The sequence below is a fragment of the Lynx rufus genome, unplaced genomic scaffold (assembly GCF_022079265.1).
Source record: "Lynx rufus isolate CCGP_SWC_20201006 ecotype Redwood Valley unplaced genomic scaffold, mLynRuf1.p SCAF_12, whole genome shotgun sequence".
Taxonomy (NCBI): Eukaryota; Metazoa; Chordata; class Mammalia; order Carnivora; family Felidae; genus Lynx; species Lynx rufus.
In genome coordinates, this window is record NW_025814826.1 from 51,928,206 (window position 1) to 51,956,183 (window position 27,978).

Consider the following 27,978-nt stretch of genomic DNA (forward strand, 5'->3'; position numbering starts at 1 on the left):
CTTAATAGTTACTGAGTTTCTGTTTGGGATAATTAAAAAGTTTTAGAAATAGTTGTGATGATTGCCTAACATTGTGAACGTAATTAATGCCATTGAATCATATACCTAAAAACAGATATAGTGGCAAATTTTGTTATGTATAGTATACCACAAGTTTTAAAAAAACTCAGTTAATAAAATGGAAAAAAAATCACTGAAAACTACAAATCACTGCTAACTTTTATTCTGTATTCAAGGACATAATTAACCAGGAGAAGAGGGTTTTGCTCTGTCAAATAAATATATTTAAAAGCTAGCAAACATCAGAGCAGAATAAAGTGCCAAGTTTATAAGAGAAGATGGTGGCGGGGGCGGGGGGGGGTGGGGGGAGGGGGATTACTACTAGTTATTTACAGTTATACAAAGTTAATATATTGCAAGGGAAGCATAATATATATCCAAAGGCTTCATTTCCAATACTTGACATTTCAAATCTGAAAATATTAAAATTGTCAAACAAAACTCAGACATGTTAGCAATGGTTTAAAAAAGGGAGCAATTTAATCATTATAATACAGAGTGCTTTAAGAAGTTTTTAAATGTGTAAAAGAAAGAACAGTTTAGTGCATTAAATTGTTACAGTCTTTACATTGCTTCTTCTTAAAAAAGTTAACAGTAGTATGAAAAAGCCACCCACGAAGCCAGCTGTCTGAGTGAAGAAATCAGCTACATTGCAGCATTTTGGAATTACTAATAAAGCTATAGTTAAAAAATAAAAAGTTTATAAAAATGAAAGCAGCATGCATATTCAAGGCTTTTTCATAACATTTCATTAGCTGACAAACATTTAGGTAAAAACAAGAGCTTAATATTATTCATTAAATTAGACAAAAGAAACTGGCCAAGCCCACTACATCCGGTCATTCAGAAAAACGTTTTAAAATGCAGAGCTAATTAAACTGAACGTTTTCCTATGAAGAAAGCACAGTTTGAAAAATGATCCTATAGTCACAAAAAAAGGGTCCTTCTCAACATGAATGAACAGCACCTGTCTTTACAAAGTTTATAAGTTAGTATGAACTTTCAGTCTCCTGATATGGCAAGAGTTAACAGTTAACACTCCCATAATTCATAAGTGAAAAGCTAACCTTTAACTCATTATGATCAGTTCAGAATTTTTTCTCTATTCACTGAAATTGCTACCTACAGTAGAATTTCACTGAAAGATAATTCTTGAAAATTCTGATCTGATACCTGTACAAACATTTCTGATTTCTATATGATTGTAAGAAAACACTAAGTATATATTTACTACATGGTACTTCTTCACATTTTTGGTAAAATATTTATTTCAGAGTTTCACCCTATTCAAATTCTTATGCCATTTTCTTTTCCTTCTTCAATACTGATTATCTTCAGTTTACTACAAAGCAAATTCAGCTTCTAATGAAAAAAAATGAACAGAGTATTACAGAGTAAGAGTGGTATCTACGAATGTGTTCAGTTAAAGATCCAATCATTAAGGGCCAAAGATACCACAAAATCTTAATGGTTCCAATGCGTGTCAATCGGCTGCTTTACATTAAAATGGTATAAGCCCACGTACAAATTTTAATCTTAGTGCAAGGCCTGATAAATAAGACATAGAAATAAATCAGGTTCTTTTTTTTCCCCGTTTCTAATAATTTTTACTCTGTAAAATGTTTGGTCACTCAAAGCTATAAGCTTAATCACGTATCAAAGAATATAGGCAGTAAGGCCCATCTCACTAGACATACAGTATTAACCTGGACAAAAGATGAGGACAAGCTCTAGTGGTCATTAAACCCCCTCAGAAAGTCTAAGAATCAGAACGTCTCCATCATATCAGAATAAAAATGTACTATATTAAAATTTGAATTTTTACAAGTTTTTTTTTTAATTAGTGTTCTATTTACATTGCAGAACTTCCGCCAAATGCAGTAGTTTAACTTTGGCACAACATTAAGTTCCATTTCTTTTGGGCACTGGATCCTATCTTTTGAGAATGTGTATGCCCCAAAACGTTCTCAGTGTCATCAAAGTTTGGGCCCATTCACAGTAAATCAGACATCTTGCGTTGAAGAATTGATTCTCATCCAACATTTTAGGCAGCTATAAAAGAAAAACATAATAAAAAACTAAAATTTTAAAGAAAACAATATTTTAATGTTTACCACTTTAGAAACAAAAATTATACAAATTAGCCATGAAAATACATCCTCTGTATTCGCTTATTAATACAGAAATCACTTGCTATATACATCTTATATAAAGCACTAGATTTTGTGAACAATTCCTATGTATATATTCTGCATATAGACATTTTCACCTATATGTAATGATTTATTAAAAAATTATTAGTAGGAAGTATATATTTCATTTTCAGTATTTGTTTTTTTAAAATTAATTAACATATATTTTGAGAGAGAGAGAGAGAGCGTGCACACGCAGGGGAGGGGCAGAGAGAGACAGAGAGAGAGAGAGAGAGAGAGAGAGAGAGAGAGAGAGAGAGAGAGAGAATCCCAAGCAGGCTCCATGGTCAGCACAGAGCCTGACATGGGGCTCAAACTCACAACCGTGAGATCATGACCTGAGTGGAAATCAAGAGTCAGACGCTTAAGTGACTGAGCCACCCAGGCGCTCCTCATTGTCAGTATTTGTAGTAAAAAGACTGAAATCTAAAGGCTCTTGTATTTTTTTTCTATTTATATACAAGGCTGGCTTGTGCAAAACATATTAAATGTATCTCACTTTCTGCAATAACTATTTTGGAAGTTTTGGTTACTTATTTTTGGTAAACTGAACCATACTTAAATGGAGAAATAGCTATTTAGAGGAAACTCATGGTGAATCCTTTTATAAGAGGAAAAAGTATTTTGCTAAGCCAACAATAACTTGTTAGTTAATGTGTTTCATAATTTTCGACTTAATATTTCAAAAGGCATGCCTGAATATGTACCATGAAAGTACATGTATATTATATATAATATTTTGAAAACGGTGGCTTTGTATGAATTTTCTGACCACAGTATCCATTAGAGTATCAATAGAACATGAGAATTATCTACACTAACTTAAAGTCAAACCAAACTGTACAAAAAAGTTCCTATTATTTTTGGAATATCGGCGCTCTCTACAGAATCACTGCTGAGGTTACTACAGCCGCAATGACAATTCACTGCAGCAACGCATTTCTTGCTTTCATCTTGGCCAAGTGAGAATTCTTGTGTTTAGCAACAATAAAAAATGCCTGTTGAAAATATTTTATGCATCTGGGTCAGAAGAAAGCCTGTCCTGAAAATTTCTGACATTAGGAAGCAGAAGGCTGCACACAGAGTAAACCTGCAAAAACTGTTCAACTGCTGGTGACTTACATTATGCTCTACAACCTGGAGCGAGGCTTTATTCTAAGACAGGTGTGTTAAAAAAATAATATAAAATAGGTGCATTTTTAGTTTCATCTGCTTTTCTGCCTGAAAAAAAAAAAGTGTTAACAGAAAGAAAACTTGGAAGAGGGCTGCTAAGCAGTAAAAAAGGTGCCTGGTACATATTAAGCTCTCTATAAATAATTGCTTAGCAAATAAATAAAGCCAGGGAGGAAGACATGGAAGAATTAAGGAAATAGCTGGCAGAATAACAGGGCATAAAAGCAGAGGATGGGGTAGGGATGCAAAAAGCTAAGGAAGTAAGTAAATATGCTCATATGATAATGAGGGTCTATGCCTTATTGCCTTCTTTACTGTGTGAGAACAGCACAGTGACTTCTGATAATAAGATGGTTTGGGACTACTAATAGACATACACAAACATTTTGTGACAAGTGCACTGTTCTCAAAAAAAGTGTAAATTTGATCCTGGAATACTCCAATACAGAGAGTAGGAAAGAACAGAACTATGCTATTGAATTCCAGAAGTATTAAGAATTGAAATCCTAACTCTGAATCCGGTATCTGATTTGCAACTACAGTGGAATTTTAATTAACTCAATCTATGAATTAAAATTTAAGGAACATGCCAAACCTTCAGATTTAAAGCATATTTACTTGTGCTTTTATAACAAGAGATACATTTTTAACCAAATACAGTGTTTCTGCTGGTAGCAGGTTTGTTTTATATCAAAGAGTGAAAAGATACTTTAGGCAACTGAGTTAATTTAATATCAAATCTGTTATTTACCTTTTGATCTCTGAGACAGAAATAATTTATATCACAGTTTTCAAAAACAGATGCCATCTAAGCAAATGTGAATTTACATAGAGCCTAAAACAGACCTTTGGCTTTCAAGAGAAAAATTACTGAATAATTTTAACACATAAAGCATGTTAAACTATAGTTAAAAACCTAATAGTTTGGGGGCAATACAATGAATAAAAAAAGATACCCATTTTCACCTAGTTTCCTAAAACTGAGCAATCCTCACCCCTGTGGTAAGTCTTTCCTTCGGTATACTTTTCCCCTTCTTTTTAGTTTTCGTTTTTGAATTCTTTCCTTAAATAGGCAAAAAATGAAGCTTTAGTGAAGGAGGGTTGCAAGCAATACATTTTAGTTATCTTTAGTATTTGTGAATCCACCCCCCCCTCCCCGCTGCCCCATCTCCCTTCTTTGAGAATGGGCAACTTTCCCTTAAGACAAAGTAAAAAAACATTTCATGTAAAAAGTAAGGAATTAAAGCAGCATTAAACTCTACATAATAAACCTAACAATCATAATAATCAGACTACACATAATAATCATGTATCTCTTGGCTACAGTCATGGCCCCTGGTCATCTTCTTAGCTAAAAGAAAAACCATTTTAGAAAAAAAAAACTATCAAAAATGAACGTTGTCAGGTACGAGGCAACTATTCTAAAGGTATGTGGTTGACGAATGTACGCTCAGATTAAAAACTTACATGTCAGTCATCTGATTTAGAAAGCTTCCGCTTCACATGTCGTGGGGGTTCCCAAGTGTCACTATCATCGGTTTCTTCTTCGTCCTCTTCCTGATCATCGATGACTTCATCTTCCTCCTCATTTTCCTCAAATAATTCTATACCTAACTCTGATCTTCTCTGTCTTTCTGCAAACCACTCTCTGACCTGCTCGTAGCCCATATGTGATTTGTTAACAAGTTCGTCAAGGTCTTGCTCGTTAAGAAATTTGTGCTTCAGGTAATAATCCTTAAGTATTGCAGTTCCAGTTTTAAATTTTATGAGTGATGGCCCCCTGTCCCAGTTGTTCATCCTCTTGCTCCCTCTCGGCCGCCCGCGCGGTCTTCCTCTTCCCCTTCCTTTGGGCCTCCCTCTCCCCCTTTTCCTTAGGGAAGACAGGCCATTGACACTACTCGAATTGGCGCTTTGATAGTAATAGTACCATTTTAAGTTTCCGTTTTTCCAAGCATAACGGGTGTCCCCAAACCAACTAACTATGTCTGTTCTCGCAAGCCCGCTTTCTTCAGCCAGCTTGTCATACTCCTCTGGCGACGGCCACTGCGTTCGGACAAATGCACTTTTAAGCATGTGCAACTGCTCGGGTGTTTTCTTACACACCTTGCCTGTACTCCCAGGCTTAGGTGCACCAGATTCGTCTCTGGGAGAAGCTTCTCCAGCTTCTTCTTTGGAACTACCTGCATTACTTTCCTCTATTTCCATTTTCTCTTCCTTTAAAGCTTTTGATTTCTTCTTCTCTGTAAACCAAGCATCAATCTCCCTTCTGGTAAGTTTGGTTTGCGCTCTTAACCTATTTAATTCTTCATCTGTAAGTGCGGAGCTGTTGAGAAAACTTGCCTGAAGAGCACGAAGCTGCTCTGCCGTCTTCTCTTTAAACTTCTGGGGAGTAAAGTCGGGAAAAGGATTCCAGGACTGTTTGGGCTGTGACGTGACAACGGTTGGGGATTCCGCGGTTTCGTCACTGGAGTCTATAACGATCGTGGTGGAGGAATCGTTGTTGAGATGTAAGCACTGGTTACTCTTTGAATTTCTCTGGTTGTACCTTGTGTCGCTAAACCATTTTTTAATCTCTCCTTTAGTCAGGCCTGTGATTTTCATAAGTCTGATAATTTCTGAATCGTGGGGAAACTGATTTTTAAGGTAGCTAACTTTCAGTTCTGCCAGTTGCTCTTTCGTCTTTTTTGCCCGAATGCCGAACGAATCAGGGTTGGCCACTGCGCTTTCATGTTTGACAAGCTGAGGAGGGGGAGCGGCTGCCGTCGCCGGCTTTGTCTCTGCAACGGGCTGCTGCGCGGCAGGCGCCTGACTCTTTTGCACATTTGTTTGATTTGGAACCCCTGCCACTGTCAAGGCTATAGGTGCTGTCACCGGCAGGGTGTTTGTTCCAGCCACTTGTGTAAGGACCAGACCTGGCTGACCAACTATTTGGCATGTCTGCAAAATGGATGGTAAACCGTTACTCCCTGTGGAAATGTGTGTGGGAATAACAGTTATGGTCTGAGGTACAGTGTGTACTGTTCCGTTGAATTGTTTTCTTCTCGCCTCCTCTACTTCCTCAGGAGTCCAGCTGACACCATGTTTTAGGCGTTGGGCTGAAAACCATATCTTGATCTGTTCCTCTGTGTATTTTGCTTGAGCAGAGAGAACGGTAATTTCTGACATTGTCGGGTAAGGGAACTTGTTGTAGGTGTTAAGCAAAAGGGGGTTGTTATCCAATGCAGCATTGTAGGTAGGAATGCTATTAACAGGGATTAAGACTTTGGGAATCAGATTGGAATTCTGCTGAGCCGAGACGGCGGTTATCACCTGCGCTAACCCAGGAAGAACCGCTGCTGGCGTCACGACGGTGCTGGCAGCACCTGGATGTATTCTGTTTGCAACGGAAGTGCTTGTGTTAGATTCAGAAGCCGAAGAACTTGGATTTTCCACAGTTTCTTCACGATCTGGTTTGATTTCATTCTCTTTGTCTTCAGGAACATCCTCCACTGAGTTGTGGTGAACTGTGATCCGTTTGGTCTCTACTTTATTCTTCATCATTTTCATAATTGGAGTTTTACTGATAGATATTCCTGAAGAAACTTCTGTTGGTTCAGCTTGCTCTGAGTTCTCCTCTTTAACAAAACTCCCATCAAAGGTCAGATCATTTATTGTCTGTTCAAAGATTGTCTGGTTATTTCGTTTCACCATAGTCAACTTAAAATTCTCCTCTCCTGGGTGATATTTCAGATTATGCTCAGAAAGTGCATCATACCTTTTGGTAAGAAAATTGCATTCGACACAAACATAGGATGAGTTTAGCACTACGTTGGGATGTTCTGAATCCACATGAAAAGTAAACATATTTAGATCTGGGGTTTGAAAAGTACAATATTTACATTCATAGCCACCTTCAACTTTTTTATTTTGCTGATTGTCAGAATCCACAGATTCATGAACTTCTTCATCACTTGAGATACTCTCCGCCCTGGTGTTGTCTACAGGTGTAAGTACAGGAGGACCGTCATCCAAATCTGATATCAACTCAAGGTCTGGATCTTGCTCACTGGCAAGGACCATGCAGGGTGTTGTGGATTTTCGCCTGCTTGCCATTCTGATGTTACGAGCAAAATCTCAGTGGTGATTAAAAAGCACTGAAGCTTAAAACCGTTCAGAATTCTTCATTTGAAAACAATGGCTTTTGGTTCTTCAAGTCCATTTTTGTGTTCAACAAGTTTCATTAGCAGCTTTTTCATGGTGCAATCAAGTAAGGAGCTTATCGTTGGCAGATAAAATACTGTTGGACTGCTGAACTTTTTGAAGCACAACTCCAATCACCTACATTAAAATAAATTTAAAAATGTTTCAAATGCGTGATTATGATCTTTTAAACAAATTGCAGTTATATTTCACTTATACGAAGTTGTTGGATAGCTCAGTTATAAAGATCTAGAATAAGACTAGAACCAGGAAAAAAGTCCTCTAAGGAGGATTATTCCAAGCCAACTCACGAAGGTCACATACTATACCAATGGTCAGTCCCCAGGCTTGTTGCTTGGATTTTTCAGCCAGCTCTATAATAAAAGGGAAGTAGAAGACTCTGCTTTGGTAAGCACACTGTTATCAATGTGAAATGATAAGCTGTTACTAAAGGAGGAACTTTAAAACTATAAAAAGCAGTCACAGGTACTCAAGAGACTCTGGCATTAAGTGTATATGAAATTCAATCCATCAGTTATGCTTTCTTCCTCCCACTGGTTTGTTTTATCATTCCAGTAGCATGGCCAAGTATGACAAAAGCAGCAAAGATGGATACGAATGATCATAGTTTCAGAAACATTATTCTTTTTTTTTTTTTAATTTTTTTTCAACATTTATTTATTTTTTTGGGGACAGAGAGACACAGAGCATGAACGGGGGAGGGGCAGAGAGAGAGGGAGACACAGAATCGGAAACAGGCTCCAGGCTCTGAGCCGTCAGCCCAGAGCCTGACGCGGGGCTCGAACTCACGGACCACGAGATCGTGACCTGGCTGAAGTCGTACGCTTAACCGACTGCGCCACCCAGGCGCCCCAGAAACATTATTCTTAATCATTCTTCACGATGCTACCAGAATTTATAAAACGTATCTGATCATATCAGTCCCCTGACTTAAAGTTTCCCCAATGCCAAAAGAATGAAGTCCAACCTCCTTAAGCCACATGTAGTTCTTACCACAACTTGGCCTCGATCTCGATTTTCTTCCATCTCTCTCCTGACTCCTATTTCCTTATGCTTTGGGCACAGTAGACAAAACTGCCGTTCCAGGGACACACAGTGAAGGCTGTTCCTTAGGCCAGGACCCTTGTTTGTGAATGTGGTGTGATGATCTTGTCTTCTAGATCACCTTCTCCCTTTAACTTGGCCCGATCTCCTCCTCGGTTTATCGTTCGGTCTAGCACTTACTGTGTTGTGGAAGAGGAGTGTTACATTTCTGTCCTCCCACCTCTCCGTACTCCTGCTCTCCTTACTAGAAGTTTGTGTCTCATTCTTCCAAGAACCTTTATATCTTCAATCTAATGCTCTCCCAGCTTAACTATCTTGGCTGACTTCTCGTTTATTTCTGCATCCCCTTTGCATACAAGAAGCCTAGAAGTAGGGACTCACAAAATGTTTATTAACTTGAACTAGAACAAATAGGAAAATAGTCCTATGAAACTCAACATGCCCAGAGAACATCACCACAAAGAATAGCAGCTGAAATTTACAAGAATGACCGTGACTCATCAAGAAAAAGTGAATTATGCTCATACACATACATCTTAATAATTTTGTACCCATATATTTAAAAAAAATTTTTTTTAATTTTTTTTTAATGTTTACTTATTTTTGACAGAGAGAGAGAGAGAGAGAGAGACAGAGCATGAGCAGGGGAGGGGCAGAGAGAGAGGGAGACACAGAATCTGAAGCAGGCTCCAGGCACTGAGCTGTCAGCACAGAGCCCGACGCAGGGCTCGAACTCACAGACTGCGAGATCATGACCTGAGCCGAAGTCAGACGTTCAACCGACTGAGCCACCCAGGCGCCCCTAAAATAAAAATTTTTTTAATGTTTATTAAACGTTAAACATCTCTCTCTTATTTTTGAGAGAGACAGAGAGACAGAGAGAGAAAGTGCACAGGAGGAGCAAAGAGAGAGGGAGACAGAGGAGTCAAAAGACAGAGGAGTCTGTGCTGTCAGCACAAAGCCTGATGCAGGGCTCAAATTCAGGAACTGTGAGATCATGACCTGAGCTGAAGTAGGACACTTAACTGACTGAGCCAGGTGCCCCTAAAATACAATTTTAATGCTACCTCAATGAAGGTGGTGTGCTTAAGTCTAAACTAAATGAAAATGGAAATGAGTTAAGCGGTCTCATTTACTCTCTACCTCAAGAACTATTTTCATTCACTAGTATAATCCTTTTCCTAGCTGAACTGAGGAGAAAAAGTTTACTTCAAAGATTATAAAGCAAAACCCGGTCTGTCTGAGGAGATATACTGACTCAGTAAAAGAAGAAAACTTTTTAGGAAACAGAACTGTCCAAAGAGAGAATGCCCTGCCTTTGAAGGTGGCAAGATCCTCTCCACTGGGGTTATTCAAGTACATACTACATATCTATTTGATGGATCCAAGCAACAGACGGAAAGTTGGCATAAATACCCCTCATGCCCAGACTTCCAATATTATAAAATAAAAAGCAGGGATCCTGGGTGGCTCAGTCACTTGAGCATCTGACTTTTGATTTCAGCTCAGGTCATGATATCACAGTCATGAGATCAAGCCCTGTGTGGGGCTCTGCACTGGATGTGGAGCCTGCTTAAGATTCTCTCTCTCTCTGTCCCTCTCCCCTGCTCTAAAATAAAAAAATAAATGAAGTAAAGCATCAGCTTAGTAATAATAGTATCCTATTCTCAAAGAATCCCTATTCTCAAAGGTGTCTTTTTTGTTGTTGTTAGTTTTTTTACTCTGGAAAATGTCTTTGATTTCTAAGGGAACATAAAGAAGTCACTGATATTTAAAACTATTTCTTAACTGAATGTTATAAACTAAACTAATGCCATCTCTCCTATGTAATTCAGTAGGATTTGAACTATTTTGTTCAAGTGCTAGAATAGCTGTTTGATTATTTTTTGTCATTAGGAAGAGGTATTTCCTCAAATAGCCTGCAGTAAGTGCAAGAGTAATAAATGAGCAAAACCCACATTTTTGGCAGTGAGGGAGAACTGCTGAAAGGCAGGGGAGTAAGCTATTTTGTAACTGTTATTCTCCCAGAATCTCAGATTATATTTAAATGGGTATATACTAATAGTTACAAATCAAAGATGGAAAGGTGGAGTTTTTTTTGTTTTTGTTTTTGTTTTTCTGGAACTACCTTTCCTTAGTGATGGTTTTCAAACTTTTTGTTGTAAGCAGGGAAGCCCTTTCTTCAAACAAAATTCTAGGAGAAGCCCTGGGGCAAAACGGACAAATAAACAGCTGCCTGGCTGGAGAAGCAGAGGCTAAACTACTTCCTGACCCCATCCCATGGATCCCATAAGCCCTACTTGCACCTCTGATGGGTTCTGAGATGTGTTTAAAAGCCTGTACCTTAAAAACTTAAACACTTTCAAGACAATGTATGGGTGTCACCAAAAAATCCTTCTCAGTTTACCACTGCTGAGCCGTGAAATTTGAAAACTAATGTGAATTTAATGTGTCCTTCAGGTTGTTTCCCTGTGGAAGGCAGGGCCTGGGCGCTCAGGGCTAAAACAGAGTAGCCAGTACTAATAAGAGATACAGAAGGGAAACTTGAGGAGCTAAGATCCCCTTATTATTCTGGCTCTCTACGTCTTAGGTTAAACTGCTTACTTTTCATTTTATCTAGCTTAAAAATAGGAATTAGCCAAATTATTATTTTTATTTCTCTTCCTTATAGCTCACTCTTAAATTCATAAGAATTTAAGCAGATATAAACAAATTTTAAAAGTTTAAATATTTTTTGATAAAGTCATAAAATTACAAAATGTTCATACATTATTTTACAATCTAATGATATATATGCACAGTTGTGCTTTGTCCTTTGAAAGCATTGGTCTTGGCAATGTAACCTTAAACAAGCTACTTAAAAGAGAAGCTTTTTGAAATAAAGTCTTCAGGTGGCACCTGGGTGGCTCAGTTGGTTAAGCGTCTGACTTCAGCTCAGGTCATGACCTTGTGGTTCATGAGTTTGAGCCCCGTGTCGGGCCCTGTGCTGACAGCTCAGAGCCTGCAGCCTGCTTTGGATTCTGTGTTTCCCTCTCTCTCTGCCTCTCTTGCATTCGCGCTCTGTCTCTCTCTCTCAAAAATAAATAAACGTTAAAAAAATTTAAAATAGGGGCGCCTGGGTGGTTCAGTCCGTTGAGCGTCCAACTTCAGCTCAGGTCATGATCTTGCGGTTCGTGAGTTCGAGCCCCATGTTGGGCTCTGTACTGACAGCTCAGAGCCTGGAGCCTGCTTCACATTCTGTGTCTCGCTCTCTCTCTGCCCCTCCCCTGCTCATGCTCTGTCTCTGTCTCAAAAATAAATAAAAAACATTAAAAAAATTTTTTAAATAAAGTCTTCAGTAATGCAAAAGACTCAAACCTGATCATCTTGGGCATTTAAGACTGCCTCAAGCTCAGGTTACTTATATACCCAACTACACAGACCTGAAAAATATTCTCTCTTTCCACTGTACTCCTGAAAACTGTTCGCTTACATTTTCCTAACAAAACCAGAGTCACTATATTGTTTAACATATTTCTAAAGGGAGACTGAAAATTCCCAAAAGATCCTCAAGATTTGGTCCAATGGCTCAATTTTACTATAATGTATATAGCTCGAAAATAGACCAAAGCACAAAGGCATCCTCATGGTACTGATTATAAGGTCATAATTTTCAGGGAAGCAGGGTACTCAGTACAAATGCCCCACTTTTATGACAGAAGAAACCCAGGCCCAAAGGAATAAATTCACAGAGGCTTTGTGATATAAGACAAAACCACGTTCTGGAGTCTCCTCTGTCACTCAATAGTTCAGTGACTGGAAAAGTTACTCAGTATCAACCTCAGTTTTCTCACCCATAAAACCAAGATTCTTCAATTCAACAGATTCACTCAACACCTATTTGCTGAACGTCAACCATGAGCCAGGCCCTGTGTTGGCACTACAGTAAAGTGACAATCAAGACAGACTGCCTCCGGTGTGTCAGATACGAGCAGTCGAGCAAGAAAAACAGGCAGTAAAAATTACTTAAAATAACTGTGATCAATGCAATGAGAGAGGAAGTATCAGAAACTCTATGGGCACATTGCAGGAGGCTTCTGGAAAAGCAGCAGAAAAGGCTACCCTGGAGAAAATAAGAACGATGCCATCTACCTCAGAGGCTGATTGAATAAATGCTTCACACACTGTGATACACGGTAGGTGCCTAATTAATGCTATTTTCCAGTCTCTGAAAAATTCTTTTGGGAGATGAAGAAATACCATTTATTTAGTATTATTCCCTTTCTCTCTTTCAAGTAACATAATCAGCTGACAAGGCACACAAACTGAATGAAGAAGCAGAAAGGGTAAAAAGACAGAAGGAAAATATCTTTGGTGTGGTTCCAATTTATCTCCTTTTATCATTAAAGTGCAACAGGGCTGAGACAGGAAAACTGTCATACAGAAATTGCTATTAGCTGATAGTCATCCTCTACTTGAAGGTCAGCTAACAACAGAACTCAAAATCAATTTGGGGAAACTTGCACTATTTACCTGTAAAGGAGAGTAGAGTTCAGTTGCATAACTGAGTAGCTAGCTAGGTGGCTTTGCCATTTAAGCACAAAATGAAGATTTCCAATAAAATAAAAAATTATGCTTTAAATGCATTCAGCACTGTAGATATAATTATACTTGAAAGCTATTTTCAATTAACTTTTCAGTAGAAAAATGGTAAAAAAAAAAACAATAACAACAAAATACCAAACATGATCAATTAACTGTTACACTACCCTTAAAAATGGTAATCAAGAGCAATTAAGGAATATGAAAAAATATTTATCCATTTACTGTTACAATTTTTAAAGATCAGAACAAAATTTGCATATTAATTATAAAATAACTATGGGAAAATAGGTATGTATATGGACAAAAACTAGATGAGAATATAAAGAAATGAAATTTTCACATGAGATTATGGGTGAAATTTTTATGTGTGCTATTCATAAATTTTCTTTTTTTTTCTTTTTTTTTTTCTTTTTTTTTTCTTTATTTATTTATTTTTTTTATTTATTTTTGGGACAGAGAGAGACAGAGCATGAACGGGGGAGGGGCAGAGAGAGAGGGAGACACAGAATCGGAAACAGGCTCCAGGCTCCGAGCCATCAGCCCAGAGCCCGACGCGGGGCTCGAACTCACAGACTGCGAGATCGTGACCTGGCTGAAGTCGGACGCTTAACCGACTGCGCCACCCAGGCGCCCCATAAATTTTAATGTTGTTATAATATTGCTCTATTAGAAAATGCAACAAACACTAATTTCAAGGCCTTAAAATTGCAAATAGGCTAGGATATTTTGGTGGTCCCTTGTCTGCAGCTGGAAACAAAGTTCCCTTTCTATGGCAAAAACATGGGCTACATAAAGGTTTTTTTCAGGGAAGCAGAAATCCCTGAGTATGTATAACACCCAGACATTTTTGGGAGCCGCTTCTCCGTGGCCTGAGAAATCAAACTAGTTCTCAGAGCCCTCAAGAACACTCGGAGTCTGCAGCATATGGATCTAGGCCAAGCCAATTTCCATGGTTTTATCTGCATCCTGGCTCTTCTGCTGAGGGTAGGATACTTCTCACACAATTCATGATTCTTCACTCATCAAAATAATTATGACAATGTTTCTTTACAGGAAAGCACTTAATGAAAGCAAAATTCATTTTATCAGTGTATAAAAACTGAGGACAGTTCTAACAGCAGTTCCTACATGGTCAAGAAGAATGTCCACGCAGTTCTCCACTATATCCCCAGGGCCTAACACATTGCCTATCAAAGCCTCAATAATATTTGCTGGGGGCGGAGGGGACCTTTAACACTCATTTATAGAGGAGTTATAAAGTTATAAAGAACATCTGACTTATTTTATAGATTACTTCCAATGGTAAAATCCTTACCAATAACATTACCTTAGTCACTAGAATATTAAAACAACTCAAATATAAAACATCCTATTTATTAAAATATAGCAGTGAATATTCAACAAACATTTACCAACATGTATAATTCTGTTGTAACAAATCAGTTTTACATATGAATAGTACATGTCTAAATTTTGGACTGCGTAAGAATGAAACAAGGGAGACATACTCATTCGCAGAATTAGTCCTGCAGTGAAACTCAGGAGAAAAGGGTTCTTGTAAAAATAGCAAATGCAAATCTGAACTTAGAATAATTATTTTTCCGTTCCAGGAGAAAACTGTACTTTAATGGTGCTCTACATTTTTAAAGAGATTAAAAAATAAGTTCTCAATGTAATCTACTATAAATAGTAGATTGTTTTAAATTCTATGCTTAGTGCTACAAAAAAAGCCTAAAAATTTTTATAGTTAAGCAGAACTATACTGAATTTCCATGCCTTTATTTTTTTGGCTGTCTTGTACTTCAAATTAAATGATTAATAGATAATAATTTATTTGGCTAGTTAGCCACAAGAGCATGTTATACTGGTATTTTATGTGAATAAAAACTATTTTTTATACCAATTCTAAGTCAAATATGAGTACTTATAATTTTTAGGGATTATGTTAGTTTTGAGTTGGTACTAACTAAAAACTGTTCTCAGGGTAGCTAAAATATAAACTGAGACTCCTTTGGGATATGTATTCATACCTATACTGAGAATTCTTAGAACTCTGTATTCTATTTAGTTTCACTTCTTACTCTGAGTCACAGTTCTGTTTAGCCAGCTGAAAATACTTATTTTTACATGTTTATATTCAAACTAAAAGTTACAAATCCACCCAAATCACAGAATGCCTGAAATAATAATAGGAATAAAGAATAATAGAGTATAACTAACTAGAATTTAAATAAAACTTTGAAAAGACAAAAAAAAAAGAGTAATGGGATTAAAACAAATATCCACTTTGTTAAAAAAAAAAAAAGGATGCTTTTTTTCTTAAAACATTTATTCATTTTTCAGAGACTGAGAGAGACAAAGCATGAATGGGGGAGGGAGAAAGAAAGAGGGAGACAGAGAATCCGAACGAAGCAGTCTCTGAGCTGTTAGCAGAGCCTGACACAGGGCTCGAAAGCACGGACTGAGAGGTCATGACCTGAGCTGAAGCTGGATGCTTAACCAACTGAGCCACCCAGGTGCCCTGAGGATGCTTTTTTTAATTAAAAAAAGGAAAACAATTTTGGCCTCTATGCACTTGAGGCCTAAAGAGAAAATATAAAAGCATTTAGAAACAATGCTCAAGTTCCTAAAAAATATTAAATGAGAAATCTGACAACCCAAATTTGTACCCACAGCAAATGTTTTTGAGAATTACGGTAACCTAGAATCATTACCTAAGAGATAAATCTCAAGAAAATTGCCAATATGGTCTCAAGACAATCAAAATTCAAGTATTAAGGTGAATATAGACAGGAGTGAATGTGATAAAAATGGAAGCATCTAAGAAACTGGCCAAAGATCATCTAATTTCAGAAGATCCTTTTGCTAATGCTAAACTAAGGCTTAAGGGTTTAGAAACTCCATCTTCTCTGTTTTTTTCCACCTGAGAAAGCCAATCTTAAAAATGCTAAAGATTAAAAGAAGATTTCAAGCTAGATAAATTTCTCTTTGCAAGCTCTGACCCCATATTTGAGGAGTGAAATGTCTTTTTGAAAGGTCTCTGCTGGGTCACGAACGTGGCTCAGTCAGTTGGGGGTCCGACTTCAGCTCACGTCAAGATCTCACAGTTTGTGGGTTTGAGCCCCACATTGGGCTCTATGTTGACAGCTCAGAGCCTGGAGCCTGCTTTGGATTCTGTGTCTCCCTCTCTCTGTACCCCTCCCCTGCTCATGAGTGTTCTCTCTCATTCTCAAAAATAAACAAACATTAAATGCAAAAAACGGTCTCCAAAATCCTGGTTTTCTACCTTCTGTGGCATTAGGTAGGTATATAACATATTGAGAGTGATATACAAGTAAGTACTATGGTGGAATCTCCTGTATTTATCACTAAAGTTTATAGTAGTACCCCAAAGTAATTTTTTGCTGCAAATAGTTTTTCCCTAATTTTCTCAAGGAGGTGTGTTAACAAGTCTTTCACAGGCAATGTAACATAAGAATGCTATTCTTGATTGCAAGTGAGATTATCACTGAGAGGATGAAAAACCATTCATCTATCTGTTACCTTCCCCATTTATAAAATAAAATGTTACTTGTTTCACTCAGGTTATAATCATTTAGTTATAAAAAATACTTTGAAAGACAACAGTAATTAGTATTGGTAATGCCAACTTCTAAGGACTCTATCAATTTTTAAAAAATGAAAGTTGAACCACCACATTAATAGTTATGGAATCTTTCCTAGTACTTTCTGAAATCATCTAAAATGACAATTGGAATAATGTGTAAATATTTCAGCACTATAGTATGTAATCTAATGCTTGTTATAAAAGCCAATTTATGTCAGGCAAATAAAATATAAAAGTGATTACGTACAAATATATTCAAATATTTAAAAACTGGCATGTTTCACCTAAAACCAAGTATTTAATCATCAATATCCTAATTTTTATATCATAATTAACTATTATTAATAGATTATATATCGTAAGTATATTTTCAGGAACTGATCTTGTAAGTCTTGAAGCATTTTTCTGGATATAGGCAAAAAAAAAAGGTAAAATTTCTAAATCAATTTCCCTACACTAAAGGTCTCTGCCCTCGCAACCTTAATTTGACTTGTTTGCCACTGTTACCACAGCACCAGGTACAGTGTATTTCAGCAAATATTAGTCGAAAAATCAATTATTAATATACCACTTAGATTTATCATGAAGTGTGATACTGTTTTTCTTTGAAATTAATGCAGCCGATATGCCTTTATTTTTAAAGCTTGGAAGTACATTTCTTAACAAAGTGTCAAGACTAAGTCTGCTGCTTTTTTAAGAAAAGCTTTTAAAACGTTAGGCAAATATAGTATCATGGAATCTAAAGTGAGCATTATTCAGAATATGAGTTTTATCATACCCAAACAATGAAACACATACTTGCCATAGCTTCCTCAGCATTCTGTTCTTTGACAAGGACAGTGTCCCTTCAAATTAGGTGTTTAGCTCAGGCCATCATTACCAACAGGTCTGAAGTACCTATCTGCCATCTCCTACAAAAAAAATAATAATAATAATATCACTTTATCATCCTAGATATAATTCAGTCTTAGGACTTTAAAGGTTATGCCTTGGCTTTTTAAAAATAAATATAATTTTGAAAAAAATTAATTTCCTCACAGAAATTGTAAAAGAATCATTTAAATGCCAAACCCAATATTAGTAAGAAACACAAAATTTAAAACATTTTCAAAAATTCTATTTATATTATATAAAACAACTAAGTCATATACTATTTTCACTATTATACTATTTTCAATAAAAAATTTTCAAAATGTGAATATATGCAGGCTATAATATAAAAACTGAGGTGAAGAAATTGGGAATTGTAAAATATTAGTACACAAGTTATGAAAGACAATTTAGTTAAACTAAGAGGTGGGAGGAAGTGTATGTTGACATGTTCACACAATAAACCCACTTATACTTGAATCCTATTTTACTATGTAATAACTGGAACGGGGTGGATTATTAAGCTGCCAACAAGCCAGTACAACTTAAATAAGTTAGTGGTACTCTACCCCAAAGCGTGTGGTATGTAATAGACTGATCTGTGTTTCATTTTTGCAAGAAAGCTACTACCAAATGGCTTTCAATCAGTGCGTCGTGGAGCATCAGACCGTACAATCAAACAAACTGAAAATCATCTGCCGAAATTGAGATATGTGTCCAAAAATGTTGTGGTGTATTATTTGGAGCACTTAAACCAATAAGGAAGATTTAATAAAAGCTATAATTGCTTCTTTTAATAAATAACAGTAAATAGTGCTTCTGAAGGGTTGAAGCATTTTTGTTGTTGTCTTGAAGCACTGGAACGCCATACACCACAGTGAATAAATATTAAGGAAGATTATTTTCTCCAAATAACTTATTCTTTGATTCCATATGTTATTATATACATGTTCATCAAGAGGCTCTCAAGAAATAATGGAAATACACCAACCCTTTAGTAAAATATTTCTAGGTTAAGTTAAAGCTTAGGCTGAATAGTTAGACTATTTTCATGAAAAGCAAAAGAGCATTTTCCTGGTAGGCCCACTGGGAACATCCTGTTATCTGCAGCCTGGGATTTTACAGTTTCATTTCCTGGTATCTCCTTGTTTGGAAACTCCTGAGCCATCCATATACAGGATGTGGACTAGAAGAGAAGATAGGAAACAGCTGCCAAAGAGGGGAAGTTATTTTCCAAAATGAATTATTAATAATATAGGAAATTGGTAACCTATTTGAACTCATTCTTAAATCACACAGTAAGTACAAGACGTTTTACTGAATAAGAGTCTCTTGAGAAGAGCTGCTGAGACACGTGAAGGCACAAGGCAACTAGAGGAGCAACAAATGAGCTCCGCCATACTTCTGGATGAAAAGCATACTTGCCTGATGTTATTTCAGTTCCTGGTACTCGGATTATTTTAGAACACTTCACTCTAACTCAAAGTAACTTTAACAATTTTAAGATTAGAATGAACTTCAAAACGAAAGAAGTCATCTTAGCCGTATACGTTATACAAGAAAACAGATCAGTTGTTTTGGCAGAAGACGGACTGCAGACAAAGATGAAGAGCTTGGGCTTTGGAACCAGACTGCATGGGTTCAAATCTCAGCTATGTCACTTACTAGCTGGGTGGCCTTAGACAAGTGACTTAGCCTGTCTATGCCAATGCCCCTCATTTAAAATGGGTCTCTATGAACATGCATTTAAAATAACACATGTAGGGGTGCCTGGGTGGCTCAGTCAGTTAAGCGTCTGACTTTGGCTCAGGTCATGATCTTGCACCCTGTGAGTTTGAGCCCCACATTGGGCTCGGTGCTGACAGCTCAGAGCTTGGAGCCTGCTTCAGATTCTGTGCGTCCCTCTCTCTCTCTGCCCCTTCCCTGCTTGCGCTCTGTCCCTCTCTTTCTCTCAAAAATAAATAAACCCTAAAAAAATAAAATTAAAAAATAAAATAAGATAACATATGTAAAGTGTTTGGAATATCTCCTGGCACTCAGTAAGTCCACAATTACATTTTTCTGACATTTATTTATTTATTTTTTGAAGAGAGAGGGTGCAAGTGAGCGAGGGGCAGAGAGAGAGAGAGACGAGCAGGGCTCACCTGAAGCACGGCTTGTGTTTTACCTGAAGCGGGGCTCGACTTCCCCCTGAGCTTGCCTGAGGTCGCCTGATGTGGGACTCAAACTCACAAGCCTGAGCCAAAGTCAGATGCTTAATGACAGAGCCACCCAGGCACTCACATTTTTCTGACTTTTATTTAAGGTGTTTATTTTAAGTTACACAACAGAGGAAGTCTTTGCACAAACCATGCTAAATGTTGAAACATTATAAAATAGTTTATTATTATTGTTTTTATTTTAGAGAGAGAGACAGGGAGGGAGGGAGGAAGGGGGAGAGAGAGAAAGAGAGAAAGAATCCCAAGGAGGCTCCCTGCTCAGTGTAGAGCTCAACTTGGGGCTTGATCCCATGACCCTGGGATCCTGACCAGAGCTGAAATCGAGTTGGACGCTCAATTGACTGAGCCACCCAGGTGCCCCAAAACATTATGAAATATTTTAAAAGTTTAGGCAACAATCAATCAATTTTATTTCCATTTCGTACCTTTGAGCATATTTAGCAATGCTACAAGTTGGCTTTAACAGATAGACATTAATCAATCATAATTTTATACCCCCCACTCCAACATACACATACTTTGTCTGACCTTAGCTTCAAGGACAATCATTAATATATGACTCATTTTAAAAGGTGTTTCACAGAACTAACAAAGCTCTGATAGAAATCATCTCACTGTAGAATTTCTCATGAAGAGAAATTGTTCTGTCCTCACCATGCCCTCACTCTCCAGGACAGTCCACGCCCAGTAAAGTTTTAACACAATTCTTTTTGACAATATTGGAAGGTAAAAGGGAATAGACTAAATATAGAAGAAAAACATCATTATGAGTGAAGTACTCAGAAATATCAAAATCTTTCCATCTCTTTTCATTCCTCACAAGAACCAAACAAAAAAGAGAAAGAAAGGCCTTTAGAAAGGGAGAAAAGGGAGTCAGAAATCCCATAGGAAATATGAAATCACTAAAATTTAATGACAAAGTTCTTTTACTTAAAATGATAAATATGTTATGTCTATTACTTTAATGTTTTGATGTTTTAGATTTTGAAAATATTATTTTTTAAAAATCTAAAAACTGAAAACAAACATCCTTCATAAAAATTCTGACTGCCTTGAATGTCATTCTTAAACTGCTCATAAAACTTCTTTTTTAAAGTACATCATCATATTTGTTTAGATCAAAGGTATATACTTCTGTATCTCTTGAATCCATCATAGAATATTGATTATATAAGCTACAAAAATTCAGCATCCTTTAAGACCAAAACCTGGCAACTACCTAAAAATTTACATAAATATTTACTTTAAAAATTATCTGTATGAAATACAGGCCTCCAAAATGTAAACTCACATGTATATCCTGATTAATAATCTAAATCAGCAGCCTCAGTCAGGCAAATTTGGTCACTCACAACCACGAATATATCAGAGCAACAAGGATACGATAAAATAGATCAGTAATATTATGGAAACATCGGCTATTATTCAAAGGCTATCAGCACAGGGTTTTTTTCCCCCCCTTCAATTAAATGTAATTTAAATTGCTTCTGAGATTACATAGGATGATTTAGAAGGATTTTAGGTTAGAAAAAATTTAGATGTAAAAGTGAATGTGCTACACTGGCTACTAGCTACTACCATAAACAATGCAATAGATATTTCCAAACACCTCCATGAATTAATGAATATGATATTAGATTAAAACCTAGCTTAGGCACTTAAGTTTTAACATGGCTAATATTCAAATAAGTAGAGTCTCTTGAGCCCAAATCCACAATGATGCAATGTACATAAAAAGGTTATTTCCTCAGCTGCATTTGTAATCACTTTAGTAATTTTAAGAGTACTTCCATTTAAATATAAAACCATGATTTACGTCAAACTAAGTCCCAAATAACCTATTTTTGTGCCCAATTAACATTATAAGGAAGAAAACAAATACATTATTACATCACCTTTCAGTCTTAATGTCAAATATAATAAAAAAGGGAGAAACTGCAAAATGAGCCACCTCACCTATGCTATTAAGTTCATTAATAAAATAACATAAAACTTGGGGCGCCTGGGTGGCTCAGTCGGTTGGGTGTCCGACTTCGGCTCAGGTCATGATCTTGCGGTCCGTGAGTTCGAGCCCCGCGTCGGGCTCTGTGCTGACAGCTCAGAGCCTGTTTCGGATTCTGTGTCTCCCTCTCTCTCTGACCCTCCCCTGCTCATGCTCTGTCTCTGTCTCAAAAATAAATAAATGTTAAAAAATAACAATAAATAATATAAAACTTTATTCACATTTATTGGGGAAAAAAAAAACCCTGTAAGTATCATCGAAGGTGAAATAATTGTGAAATCATCAATGGACAGTCCTCCAAATCCAGGGACATAACAAGCTCACTATAAAGGAGAGACATCTACTACTAATGAGTGCTCACCAGCACAAGCGCATTTATGTTTTCAGTCCTAGCATATTTTCAAACCATCTGGCATCAGTGCCACTCTGGTTCATCCAGCCTCATCTGTTCAGAACTGAATACAAAACTAGAGCTACATGCACTTTGGGGACACCAAAGAACAGCTCACATGTATAATAATACTCCAAATGCACAGCTCTCAACTAGTTTATACTTGAAATGTGTTTGAGAAGCCATTTCCCTAACAGACGTTAAGACTCTTAAAAATACTAGAATGGTTCAAAAAACCTGTATGAATCATAGCTGTCATCAGTTATCCAAGTCTTACTTTCTTTTTTTCTCATTTTATAGAGCATTTGAAGATGTACTTCTACAAAGATTCATTGATAAGTGAAATTCTACCAATTCTATATTGAAAGACCATAAGATTTTACATTTTATTTTGCATTTTGCACAAGATTAATCAGCTTTGCCCTAAAATGCTTAGAGCAAGGAGGGACAGATTAAGGGGGAAAAACATTCATGAAGGCCCTTTTACATCCTGTTATGCGTTACTGTCTTTGACAGCGCCCACATTTCTTTTGCTTGAAATCAAGAGTCAGAATTGCTACTTGAGAAAATTTTTAAAAATCTATGGATATACTGAGGCCAACATGCCTGTGAGAAACAACGTTCATTCATCCTCACTGTTGGCATAAGAACAAATGACTTTTTGGGGGTAATTTTTCAGAAACAAAGGTAATTCTCATATAACACCAGTTGAAGCTTTCAGACAAAGACTAAGAAACAATGACCAATACCAACAAATCTAAAGGTGCACTTATGTAGGCACGTACACACACACACACACACACACACACACACACACACACTCCAAACCCACAAACAGGCACTATTCCTGGAGGGAAGGCTGCTTCTTCCTAACTGTGAACCCTGTATTTTCCAATCCTCTGATTTCCGCCCCCGCCCCCTTTTCTGTTGTCCTCTTGGCCTCCAAGAGAACTGCTTTCTCCTTTCAAGTTACATGGAATCCCAACCTAATCACATTACAAACTATCACCCTTTCTTTACCACCCCCCTCCCCACCCCCACCACCCCCACTCCCCCACCCCGCAAAAGATCAGCTCCTCCTCATGTGTGTCTTCAGCTCCCGGGTGTGATAGAAAAGCGCCGCAGAATTCCCACTCTGCCCCATTTCTGCCCTGTATCCCTCCTCTATCCACCCCTTTCCCCGCTTCCCACTTCCCCTCCCCTGACTCTTTCACTGAAGCCTTGCCAGAGCTTGTTCCTTCGCTAACCTAAACTAAGGATATCAAACGGAACCTTCTCCTCCTCTGGGCTTTTGCTCTTTTCTCACTGCTACCTACGGAGGGGAGAGGTGGAGGGAGATGCACGAAACAAAGAATTTCAAGTCCCTGTACCTAGAACTTTGGCGTAAATCCACAGGGAAAGGGCACCCGCCAGAGGTCTTCTCGGCCATTAGACCCCGCTCCCGTTCCCCTCACAGCTCCTTCCCAGCACTTCATTCCCCGCCAAGATTGGGAGATGGTTCCCGTTAGGCCCCAAGGCTCGGAGGAGTCCCTGGTCGGCCTCTCAGTCTCCCTTCTGAAAGGGACGGATAACATCTCCATTCTCTTTAATTAACTTCTCCCAGTCTTCCTCAAAACGGAATACAGTTCTTAAAGACTCCATTCTGAGTCTTGCCCCGAAGAGGGGGAACGGCCTGACCCCGAAATGGATGCCCAGTCTTCTCCGAAGTGGGGTACAACCTCGCCGGAAAGGTTTCCCGGGGCTCCAACCCCAATGCCAATGCGCTCAGCTCCAGCAAGACGATCTTTCCTTACTCTCCGAGAGACAGTCCCCACGAGGCCACGGGCCCCCCGCAGGGCAGGCCTTCCGACCTCCCCTAGGACCCTTAACATCGCTGGGGTCCTCCGTCCATGCGGCGCCCTCTCCTCTCCCCCCCTCACTCCCCCCCCCAAGAATCCCCGTCTTCACTCCCCTCAATAGTCCCAAGTTGTTCGGTGCTCTCATAAGGACCGGGGCTGGTATATTCCCCTACAGAGCCCACCCGCAGCTCCTTCCACGGCCGCAGACACCCCGAAATCGCGAAGGACCCTCGGGGGTCTGTCCCTCGGCGGCGATACCCCGGGGCCAGCAGGCCGGGTCCCTCCCCCTCGGACGCCCCGCGCCGGGTCCGCCCCGCCGCCCGCCGCCGCCGCCACCGCCGGCGCGCTCAGCCCCCGGGGTCTCAGCCCTGGGGCCGCCCTCCTCCGGCCGGCCCGCGCGGCGCTCGCCTTCCCCGGCCGCCGCGCAGCTCGCGAGCTCTGCGCTGCCGGTTCCCACCCGCAGTCCCCGGGCGTCCCGGCCCACTCGTGGCGGAGTCGGCTCGTGCCGCTACCTGCAGGGGCCGCCGCGCCTCTCAGCGCCCCGCCGCCGCCATCTTGCATTTCAAACCGGCTGCACTTTTCAGGGAGTCAACTCTGACCTGTGAACCCTACACCCGGAACCGCTCGGCGGGCCGGCACACGGCCTAGGCAGCTCGGCGGGCCCTGCAGAGCGTGGAGGGTCGGGGGTGGGGGTGCGAGGCGAGGCGCGCGCCCCAGCGGCCGACCGGGGGCGGGGAGGGAGGGAAGGAGCCGGCCGAGGCGGGGCCCTCCCGCGCGCGCGCCGTCCGCGCGCCCCCACCCCGCTCCGCGCCAGGCTCTCTACTCACGGACCCGGCTGCTCCCCTGGGGTTCGACCCGGGTCTCTACCCTCTGGATTGGCGCACGGGGAGGTAGGGAACCGCCCCGCCCCTCTGTCAACAGAATCCCCGCCCCGGCCGGCTCGGAAGCCCCGCCCTCTGTCAGCAGAAGCCTCGCCTCCTCCAGGTCTCGAAGCGGCCCCGCCCCTTGCGGGCGGTAGCTCCACCCACCAACAGAAGACTTGTCTTTACTCAGGTCAGTCCCCGCCTTCTGTCACTTGTGGCCCTGCCCTCCGGGCGCTCCGCCTTGCTAATGTCACCGCCGGATCCTAAGAAACGCCCCTTGTCATCTTAAGCCCCATCTCCTGGTGGCAGTCCATCCAAGCCCCGCCCCCTTCATCGGAATCCCCGCCCACTGTCAAAAGAAGCCCCGCCTTACTGAGACCAGTCTGGATTCCAGCCCGAAACCCCACTTTCTGTCAACCGCCGGCCCGCCTCTTCTCGCCTGCGGGTGCCTACCCCAGCACAAACCGCAGCTCCACCCGCTGACACCGAAAGTTCAGTTCAGCCTCACTTCGAACTGCAGTTGAAGACGGAACCACCCTTTGCTTCCCAAAGTCCTCCTTCCCCCCCATGCCTGCCCCTTCCCCCCTCTCCCCCCACCCGCCGCCCGCTCACGAGCCTCTCCGCTGAAGGGCTTTCTTTTAAAGATATGGTCTTCACCGGACACCTTCAATGGGAGCTAGTCCCGAAGAAGATGCCAGCCAAGGACCCAGGCTTTGGGGAAAACCGGACGGCGTCACCGCCCCTCCTCACCTCCGCTTCCCTTCCCCCCACCCCCACATCCTTTTTAAAATTATGAAACGTGCAAACCAAAGCGGAGAGAAACGTCTCACCCTCCAAGCTGCTCTGCACAGATTCATGGGCCTGGACGCTCAACCCTCTGTGCTTTGACAGTAGTACTCCACTGAGCCACATTAATCCTAAAATGTGCAGTTGCTTAAAGTACAACCCTGATTGTTGAAATCGATATACAGCAGTTTCTTTTTATTTATATGTTTCGTCTTAGAATCCTAGAACTTGGGGAAACAGAAGCAAGTAAAGCTTAATGATCTTATAAACAGAGGTACTCAACCCTACCATACTCAACATCCTGTATTTACAACAAAAATGTACCACCACTTTGCTCTCCTGGAATTAAATTCGCAGATAATGTAAACTACACAAATAAGTTCAATAAACCAGCGTATGTTATAAAGGTGGAAAAAGAGAAAGTAGTTTATTCTAAAATACTATACTAATATCTATAAAAATAATATGTGTTGCACTATGTAAATACTTTAGCCCCAGTGAGAACTACGGAACAAAAACTGCCCCCACAAAATCTCAAGACGCCCCCTAGGGGGCAGTACTGTGCCCACTGAGAAACTGCTTAGGACTTCTTTCTGAGGAAAGGAAATGCTTGAGCTACAGAAATTCATTCTTTTGTTCATACATTAAACAGCTAGGTTTTTGAGCACCAGCATATGCCAGGCACTGTGGGAGATGAAAACTGAGTCCGGCAATATTTTTGTCTTCAAGAAGACTACAGTCTGGTAACCCAGCAAAAAACATGAGCATGAAAACATCAACCAAGGTGAGAAGTGAGAAGAGATCAAGGTGGGATTCAAAAAGAGATCCCTTTAAGGGTATGGGCTGATGAACAGAAATCTCACCTTCGCTATCTCCCTCTCTTCTCTTTTCCTCTTTCTCCTTCTCCCTTCTCTCCCTCCTTCCCTTCCTTCCTTTTCTCCTCCTCCTCATCTTCTTTAGCATCAGTTTATAGAGTCACCTCCTTCTCACTAGAAGCAGTCTGCCTGGTTCGCTGCCCAGTGCCAGCAGCCCAGAGTCCTCTCAGTTTAGGGCCATGCCCACAGGGCAATTCTGTCCAGGAAAACAACTTCAATAGCACGGTGCTTAGAACAGTGTCCTTGGCTGAATTGCTGCCAATTATTTGCTATCCTTGAACAAAGCAAGACTGTTATCACCCTCAAACACACACACACACACACACACACACACACACACACACACACACACACACAAAACTGGTTGCAGACCTAAGCAATATGAATATATGTTTAACATAGCAGATTGTGCCAGCCCACATAAATCTGTTTAGAGATCATGCTCAGAGTAACTTGTTTTTATTAAAATAAACTCATTTGTAAAAATTGTAAATATGACTGATTTCAACAGCTGTGTGGCTCCAGAAGTAAGTTTTTAGCCATGGATTGGCACAGTTAGAAGAGTCTAGATTTTTTTATGCATATGTTTTGCAGTTTGTCACACACAGTCTGCTATGGCAAAACTTCAGTACTGCTAGAGATGAAAAGTTGTCCAGCAGGTTTTAAAAAGCACAGCACTTTTGCTATTCAGAGTCTCTTCCATATTTGGAACAGTGAAAAAAATATTTGTAGGAAATGAAGAGCTTTGAATCAAAAGTTCTCAGCACTGGTGTCATCTGAAGAGGAATAGGCTTCCAACAGCACTTTTGGTAGTAGTTTCCTTCTGTTATTATTTTTCTCCTTTTTCTTCTTTTGGTGAGCAAGTCTTCTAAAAAACATATCATGAAAACAGATCAGCCTAAGACATCAAACGAAGACGCTTTAAGCTTTTAATTACAGGTAGGTGAACTCAAGAATTTTGACCTAGTGAAATGCTCCCACAATTCTCTCCAATGGCTAGTTCAGAAGGTAAACAAAAACGTTCTTGCTAAAGCTAGCTCAGACTTAACAAACTTCCTTTCTTTTTTTAATGTTTATTTTTGAGAGAGACAGAGCATGAGTGGGGGAGGGGCAAAGAGAGAGGAAGACACAGAATCCGAAGGAGGCTTCAGGCTCTGAGCTGTCAGCACAGAGTCTGGCAATGGCTCGAGCCCATGAACTGGGAGATCATGACCTGAGCCGAAGTCAGACGCTTAACCGACTGAGCCACCCAGGCGCCCAAGACTTAACAAACT

General features: G+C 39.8%; 1 protein-coding gene across 2 annotated transcripts; it reads right to left on the bottom strand.

The window, feature by feature from the left end:
- Positions 1 to 516: 516 nt before the first annotated feature.
- Positions 517 to 25,049, bottom strand: ZHX1 (zinc fingers and homeoboxes 1). 2 transcript variants are annotated; one of them, XM_047074149.1, is made up of 4 exons: positions 24,693 to 25,049; positions 17,659 to 17,771; positions 4,893 to 7,742; positions 517 to 2,112 (listed from the first exon to the last, which is right to left on the bottom strand). In XM_047074149.1, exon 3 carries the CDS (start codon positions 7,515 to 7,517, stop codon positions 4,896 to 4,898), a length of 2,622 nt encoding a protein of 873 aa, XP_046930105.1. In that variant the 5' UTR covers positions 7,518 to 7,742; positions 17,659 to 17,771; positions 24,693 to 25,049; the 3' UTR covers positions 517 to 2,112; positions 4,893 to 4,895. The 2 variants fall into 2 exon arrangements, with proteins under 2 accessions (XP_046930105.1, XP_046930106.1); XM_047074150.1 differs by lacking the exon at positions 17,659 to 17,771.
- Positions 25,050 to 27,978: the final 2,929 nt, after the last annotated feature.

Bases quoted from the DNA above. Each gene is read 5' to 3' on its own strand.
- ZHX1 (XM_047074150.1), bottom strand. From the start codon at position 7,517: ATGGCAAGCAGGCGAAAATCCACAACACCCTGCATGGTCCTTGCCAGT.